The 8,200-nt window shown below is 45.3% G+C and overlaps 1 protein-coding gene across 1 annotated transcript; it reads right to left on the bottom strand.

Moving 5' to 3' along the window:
- Window positions 1-235: 235 nt before the first annotated feature.
- On the bottom strand, window positions 236-1,824 carry LOC104596814 (BURP domain-containing protein 6-like). Its single transcript, XM_010258107.3, has 3 exons — window positions 1,667-1,824; window positions 1,381-1,495; window positions 236-1,251 (listed from the first exon to the last, which is right to left on the bottom strand). Exons 1-3 carry the CDS (start codon window positions 1,703-1,705, stop codon window positions 410-412), a joined length of 996 nt encoding a protein of 331 aa, XP_010256409.1. The 5' UTR covers window positions 1,706-1,824; the 3' UTR covers window positions 236-409.
- Window positions 1,825-8,200: the final 6,376 nt, after the last annotated feature.

Below are 8,200 nucleotides of genomic sequence, written 5' to 3'. Positions count from 1 at the left end.
GCACAGGTTTTTTGCTACTTTTCCATTGTATTGAGCTAAAAACACAGTGCAATCATGGCCTGTGCGGTTGTGCCCTCACTTTTGTTAATTCAATACAAGGTGGGGGCCGGCCACATTATCAATTAAAACATCGAGGATTGTGATCGACGGTTTTAGCCCAGGCCACTCCACCAGGAGTATTCAAACTATGGTTTTCTCATACCCCACATGAAGCAGGAACACTGCAACATTCTAATTTAATTTCAAGTTGATCCTCCCTCCGTTAATGATGTGAAATACACACAAGCAATACATATCTGTAGATAATAGGCGAAGGTTGACATATAGCTAGATAGCAAAAACACACACACACTTCATACAAGGCTGGAGAGAGATATATATTAGTACTACTAGTCATATATATGAAATTCTAGTTGGGAAACAAGGCAATGGTATCATCTGGAAGGAAGTGGCAAATAGGAACTCCCCCCGGCTTAATGTTAAGCAATTTGAAGGCTATGTGGTCAGGGCTGAAATCCTTAGTGTCAGTGTGGCACACAGCGATGGCCTTTGCTTTTGTCCCATCAGCAGCGACCAATGGAACCACGTACGACCTTGTGGAACGTATCACATGGCAGTAGTAGACAGCGTATGGGTATGTCATGCCATGGCAAACAACTGGGTTTCCAGTCATTTTCTTGATGCCTGAAGAGATGATGAACTGCTTCTTCTTCTTCCCATTATAATTCTCTCCATATTCAAATTCCGTCGTCACGGCCTTGATGTTCTTCCCCAGCTTTGAAATGCTGAAGTCTATCATCGACTCTAATGATGTTGCACAGCGCTTTGCTTCTATCTCATCTCCTGGCCTCTCGCAAGACATGATTGTCTCCTTCATGGCCTCTGCTTCTATTGATCTGTCATTCACTGAGAACCGATGTAAGATGTCTGGTAATTTGTTTGAGGAGAAAGGAATTGAATCGGCCACTTGGCGGGATAAGAGGATAGCTCCTCTATGGTCTCCTGATAGCTCCGAAGTCTCCAAAGTCATCTTTCTGCCTGGATGCAAGTTTTCCTCTAAGAAGTAGTAATCAACATCTTTAGGATCAACATTATTATTCTTCAGTTGTTTCTTATTTTGAAAACCTGCTATTCCCTGCTTCTTCTTCGCAGAACCCCATTTATGAAATTTATTCCAATTTATGTTAACGGAACTAGGAACTACAGTCATCTTTCCAAGATTTCGCAGCTGACCAGAATTTACAAAGGCACCTGATTTGAATTCAGATAATTCAGATGTGCAAATATTCAAAATAAAGAACACGTTAACAAGAAAATGTCCAATATAGTAAAAAACTAGGTTAATTAATAGAAAAGCCATTAGATTAATTGTGGACAAACCAGATGTTAATTGATGCTGAACCAATTTTGGCATTGGAGTACTGGGTAGCATTGATTTCCAGTAAATCTCAGAAGGTAGAGCAGCATCACTTGATACAGCTACTGCAAGTACAAGCTGCAAAAAAGTTTTTCTTAAATTAATACTTATACAGAAGTCTCTCCAATTTCTTTCTTGCTGAAGTTAGTAATAAATTACAAGCACAGCACTAATTAAAGCACACAACAAGAAAACAAGGAAAAGATCACATGGGAAGAATTCAACAAAGATGAGAAATGCTTTAATTACCAGAAAAGATGTCAAAATGTTTGGAAAACAAAGCTCCATTGGAAGGCTAGCTTGGAGAAATCGGATAAAGAAGAGATGGGCAGTGAGAGAAGCTCTCGTAAAGCTAGCCACCAACCTTACATGAGAGATAAGCGAATGAAGTGAGTGTAATTTATAATAGCATAATCGTTAGAGAAATGACATAACGTGTACAGTAGAGGTAGGCGGCTGGTTCATGCATGAAGGAGATATATCAATCAATTATTGATAAACAACAGCAGAGGTAGGCGGGGGCGGCTAGTTCATGAATAAAATCTCATACTAAGATTTTATTCTGGTTATATATAAAATTTAGGGCCATTTAGTAAAACATCTCCTGTAGTTTCATGAATTCACTAAAACTTACCCTATAGTTTGTGTTTTACTAAAACACCTCCCATAATTTGATTTGTGATCAGTTTAGTTAATCAATTTTCTATGAGATGAAAGTAAAAAATGACAGTTTTAATCCTAACATCCATTCAAATAGATTTAATCAAAAGAAACTTTGCTTTCAGTAAAACATGGACAACTATTCTATTTTTCTCTATTTGATCAATTTTGTTTTCTATACAAAAGGTTAGTTTTGGAATAAACGACCATAAATCTATACCCTTGAACATTTTTCACTCAGTTTAAGGGTACCTTTGGAATAAACAACCATGGGTTCATGCACTTGAACATTTTCCACTTAGTCTAGATTATCATGTTACTATTGTCAGATGACAAAACAGATTGTTCTTATTAAAATGTCGGTTAAATTAATAAATTGCAAACTATAAGGGATGTTTTAGTAAAATACAAATTATAGAATAAGTTTAAGTAAACTTGTGTAAATATAAGGGCTGAATTTTGGAAAACAAAATAACAAAGGGCAAGTTGTGGTGGTGGACCTAAATTAAGCATGTGCCTGCTCACTTTTGGGTGTATAGTGGAACTGAAAGGTTCTTTGCTTCTACATTATTATTTTGATGTTCCCTTGTGACGAGCCCCCAATGAAATAGACAGCCGTAGTTTTTAGATAAAAGGGAACCAGTTGATGTTATGTGTTGGGGTAAATGACAAATATTGAGGGTTTTTATATTTCAGTTCACTCCAGAAATCTGAGGTGGATTACAGTCTACTTATCCCTTTTTTGACTAAAATATGTATTTGCAGCGTCATGTTAATTTTGGAATAAAGCTTATGGGCCTACGGGGCAGATGTTACTGGTTTAATTTGTTCAAATTCGGCGTCAGTCAGTGCAAGTTGATGCTCCATTCAAACACCCCTTTACAGTCTTGCATTGAGAATATTGGAATGGGTGTTGCAATGACTGAAGCCGATCTCAGTTTGTTCAGATATATATATATTATTTATTTCCCCTCATTTTATGGTATTTAGTTGATATTTCTGAATCTGGTGGTTCATGCTATTTCTCTTCTGGGAAGGATTCTGTCGTTTCCGAGACTTGATATATGTCTTTAAAGTTGCAAATTCATTGGGATTTAGATGTTCAAAAATGATTAATATACAATATCGATTAGAAACTAAGAGAAGTCCTGGAGATTGCAGTCCTTGAAAAGGATAAAAAGCGAGACCAGGAACATTACAAACATCAATAACAGGAAAAGAGCCCAAGGAAGGGCTGAATTTGGAGATACAGACATACAGTGGGTTGTCCCTGCCTGCTTAATTAGCAAGTCGATTCACATGCTGAATAACAACCCCAGGGAAATGGCTATGAAGAATAAGGTTTTTAAAACCGACCCGGAGATTGAATGGGTTAGGGGTCTAGTTTCCGGGTCGAACAATCCGATTGTTCAAATCGAATGGCTGGCCCGTTCTAACAAAAAATTTAAAAATTTAAAAAAATCAAAACCATTACACGGTTCAAATAGTTCAATCACTTGGGTCAACGGTTTGTTGACCAAATCAACATTTTTTAACCAAAACCTGGTTTTGACGAAAAATGGAACCTGATGGTGCGCGACCTGGTCACTCCTAGCTGGAAGGGGCTGCACTCCTAGTTGGCGACGGACAAGACCTATGAGGAAGAAGACGAAGGGAACTCGGGGAGCTCACCCGGCGGGAACACTCCGATGCTTAAGTTAGTATCTGAGAGAGAGTAACAGAGCAATTAAAGAGCTTAGAGTGAGGGTCACGCAATTACCTTTGCCCTTGAGGGTCGGAACCCTTATATACTGATATCCTGACAAGTTAGGTACAACCACCACTGATTCTCTACTGCAGCCGTTATTTGCCAAAGTTGAGCTGGTGGGTGCAGGTAGCCGTTGCAAAGTACGGCCCTGCCAGACGAGTGTCATCCCACAGGTTTGGTAGGCACGACGCCGCCTGGCGAGAGACATGGGCGCAGACTCCAGATTTGGCGGGTATGGATGTCAAGCAGGAAATCTTCCTGCGATATGCCGAGTTGCTCCGTAGCGAGCTAACGAGCTGCCTTGTGCCGAGCTGCCTTGTGCCGAGCTGCTTCTACCCGAGGAGGGCCTTCGAGGTGGCCTACTTAAGTTTGGACGGGCGAATTTATTCTAACTTAGGAAGCTGGCGAGCTTAACCCGAAGTGCCTTCAGCTCGGGACACTCCCGACTTGGGAGAATCTTAGCTCGGGGTAACAGAGTATTATCTTGTAGCGAGCTGCCACGTTGGATCTCAGTGGACTAGTCACGCTGAGTTGTCACTTATGTTGAGTCATGTCCACGTGTCCCCCTATTATGAGGTCGGGCTGAATCACCCTCCATCAATTGCCCCCCACTCTCCGTGCTAGGGGTCCTGACCTAGTGCAGGGAGTTCACGACGTGATGGGTGGATTTGGCTCGAGGTTCAGGCCGTCCAGTCAGATAGTTCATCAGTTGGACCAGTTTGCTGCTCGGCTCAATCAAAGATAACCCGGGTCGCGTACGGTTCACGTGCGGACGTCATGCGATCTATAGACTCCGTGGATGCCAAAAAATATGCTAAACTGATTTTACCTCGAGGGTCGTGCAGCCGATTTTCTTGAGAGCCGTTAGATCGTCTTGATCTCAACTGTTGATTCCCGAACATTGCGGCTATAAATAGGGGAGGACCCCTGTCATTTTCTCCGCCATAAGTTCACTAGCGTTCATCTTGAGGTCGCGGCTAAGTGCCTCAACTTGGGTTTTCCAGTTCGTCAGTCTCCCTAGTTCGGTTGTCTTCCCTTGGTGAGTCTCCTTAGGCTCTCCTTTTCAGTTTGTAGTTCGCTTCTCCTTAGTTTATTTTCAGTTTCGTAGCTATGTCAAACCATAGCGTCGATAGTCTCTTAGACGAGCTCGAGGTGGGTACCTCGGCTCAAGTAGGTGCCTTCGAGGTACAGTCCACCTACAAGGCGCGGGAGGCCTCGGATAACTCGACGTCCACCTCTCATCGAGGTCGGATACCGAACAAGTTCAGCCCTTCTACTATGACCGTAGACAGACTTAGGGCCCTGATAGCTCGGTATAACCTTCCTAGGGAGTATACCTATAGCCTTCCTACGGGCAACTTCCCTTGGGAACACGGTCACGATGAGATCGTGATTTTTGGGGAACATCTCACGGCTGGACTCCGACTTCCACTGCATCCCCCTGATTGTAGAAGTGCTAAAACACTTCGATGTCACTATGAATCAACTCCACCCGAACTCTGCCCAGAACGTGGTCGGGACAATTTCCCTTTGATTCTACTACGCCCTGCCTCTTGATCTTGACATTTTCTCCTCCATCCTCTCCATAAAGAAGAATGCCTCTAGCGTTCTCCCCGAGCACAGGCGGACCTACTACTTGTCCCCTCGCCTGGGCTACAAGCTATTACATGAGTTCCCCAACAAAATCCCGGTTTGGAAACGGGATTATTTTGTAGTTCGCAACCCTGCGGGGCTGCCCTTCCCTTCTCACTAGAGGGTGGCCATCCAGGACTCCGGCATTAGGTTGGACCAGGATACAAGGGAGACGCTCCAGTCTTGAGCGGAGCTCGGCTTCAACTACAAGGACTTCATCGCTGAGGATAAGCTCATACAGGGCAGCCTGAGTCCTGGTAGGTCGCCTCGTTTAGAGTTAGTATTTTATTTCAGTAGCTAGTATTTTCTTCTTGGTAGCACCACTGATGTCGAGCTTCGTTGTAGGACCCATGGAGCAACTTAGCGCGGAAAGGCTCTTTGGAAAGATGAAGGGGAAGAAGAAGTGAGCTGCTAAGAGAGCTTGCGTTGAATCTCCATGGACTCCTACGCCCGAGCCCAAATAGCTTGTTGGTGCTCCTCCGGTGATTGACTTGGAGGAGTCGGAGAACCCCCCACCTCCAGAGCCCAAGACGACTGCGGAGCCCGCTCTTGAGACAGCCGTCACCACATCGGGGAGCGAAGGAGCAACCCGGAGCGTCCTGAACCCGCAGTACAGCCTTCGGAAAAGCAAAGGGGCTATATGTGCCGAGGAGGTCTTTAATTGGTCTGAGCTGACGCCTATGCAGCTCAGAGATCGAGCCGCTACCCACTTTATGGTGGTAAGTCCTGTTCTACTTCGTTTTTTTTTAGCCCTGTCGGTACTAACTTATATTCTTGGTAGGTGAACTCCGCCGTGCACGCCCTGACCTACCAGTCCGAGCAGCACCTGAAACGGGCCCTGGCTGCCGAAGACTCAGCCCGCGAGGCTCACACCAACCTGGAGCTAGCTCGCGGTCAGATCCACCGGTTGGAGAGCGATGCCATAGCTCAGAAGAACTACATTCAAGTGTTGATGTCGGAGAAGGAGGGGTAGCTGTGCGAGAAGGAGGAGTTGCTACGCAAGGTGAAAAACCTTGAGCCGGATAAGGGGACTCTGGAGTGCCAGGTAGAGAACCTCGAGGCCGACGTCAAGGAGCGAACTGGCATCCATCCTCCTTAACGCTATGGAGGTGGCCAAGGTCAAAGTTGCCGAAGACTACAAGAAGTCGGAGGAGTTCGATGGGATGTTGGTGGAGGCCTACCGCAAAGGCTTCAAGCTCAGCAGGTGGCTGATAAAGCACGAGTTCCCGCTGCTCGAAGTAAGCGCCATCACCACCTTGCGAATCACAGGAGAGGTTGCCCGCCAAGCCGCCGAAGACCCAGACTTTGAGGAAGAGGGTGATGATGTTGAAGAGGCCAATGCCACCGACTAGGCTGGCACTTTTGTGGAGGCTTCAAGCAAGAATGATGAGTCCCCCAAGTAGTTTGAACAGTCCTTGTACTTTGAGCTAGCGAGCTCAGTTTTTTCTTTCTTTTCTCTCTTTTGTAATGAACTCTATATACTTTTTGTAGTGAAATATATCTTTGTAATGAAAATACACTTTTTGCCAAGTGCCGTGCAATTTACCTTATTTGCCGAAGTGGTTATTTTACCCCGAACTATTAAGCTATCGAGCTAAATACCTGAATTGTTTCCCAGTACTTAGTAGGGGCGAAATGATGTACATCGAGGTGAGCAACATAGTAGGCCATACACCCAACCTGTCTGTACCCGGGTTACTTAAGTTGACGTCGGTTGTCTCTAATGGGTTCAACCTGTTGTATGCTGGGGCGAGCTATGCATCATAGGGTTCATACCTGAGCTGCCTGCACCTTAGGCATTAAAAGCACTTTGCCTATGCTGTTGAGGTGACTAGGCCTTATATGGGGCCGAGGTCTTTTGTTAGCTCAGCGTTTTAGCCCTTAGGCTGGGGGAGCGACTCATAGTCCACTCTCCTAAAGTTTGCCCATGCCAAAGAAGCGATTGGGTCTTATAGTGCCGAGATCTTTCTTTAGCTCAGCAACTTAGCCCTTAGGCTGGGGGGAGTGACTTATAGTCCACTCTCCTAGAGTTCGCCCATGCCAAAGAGGCGACTGGGTCGTATAGCGCCGAGGTCTTTCGTTAGCTTGGCGCTTTGGCCCTTAAGCTCAAGCTCGGAGAGAGACTTGTGGTCCACTCAACTCAGTGATTATAGGTAATATTGCCTTAGGTTGACATTATTCCATGCTCGAGGTATCTGCTTCCCTTCTAGGGTTTTGAGCTCATACGTTCCTCCCACAAGCACCATCTTTACCCAGTAGGGTCCTTCCCAACTTGGCCCAAGCTTACCAACACCGGGCTCAGGTACCACGACTTTACGAAGAACCAGGTCTCCGATGTGGAGGTTCCACTTCTTGACCCTGGCGTTATAGTACTGAGCTACTCTCTGTTGGTAGGTCGATGTTGGTGTGTAGCTCATCCTTATTTGCTTCGTCGTCGTATGCTTCCAGGCGTAGCGTGGGGACCTTGATCTCGGTAGGGATCACTACCTTGGTGCCGTAAGTGAGGTTGAAGGGGGTCTCGCCTATTGTAGTCTTCACCGTAGTTCAGTAAGCCCATAGTACGCTGGGCAGCTCGTCTGCCCATAGTCCCTTAGCTCGGTCTAGGCATGCCTTTAGTCCGCGGAGAATGACTCTGTTTGTGACCTCCGCTTCGCCATTCACTTGAGGGTGCGCCACCGAGGTGAAATTTTGTTGTATTCCCATGTCTTTGCACCAGTTCTAGAATTTAATGTCCTGGAACTGCT

The sequence above is a fragment of the Nelumbo nucifera genome, chromosome 5 (genome assembly GCF_055504915.1).
Source record: "Nelumbo nucifera cultivar China Antique chromosome 5, China Antique-T2T, whole genome shotgun sequence".
Lineage (NCBI taxonomy): Eukaryota > Viridiplantae > Streptophyta > Magnoliopsida > Proteales > Nelumbonaceae > Nelumbo > Nelumbo nucifera.
Note: the sequence above shows the minus strand (reverse complement) of the source record. Positions and strands in the feature narration are given on the sequence as shown.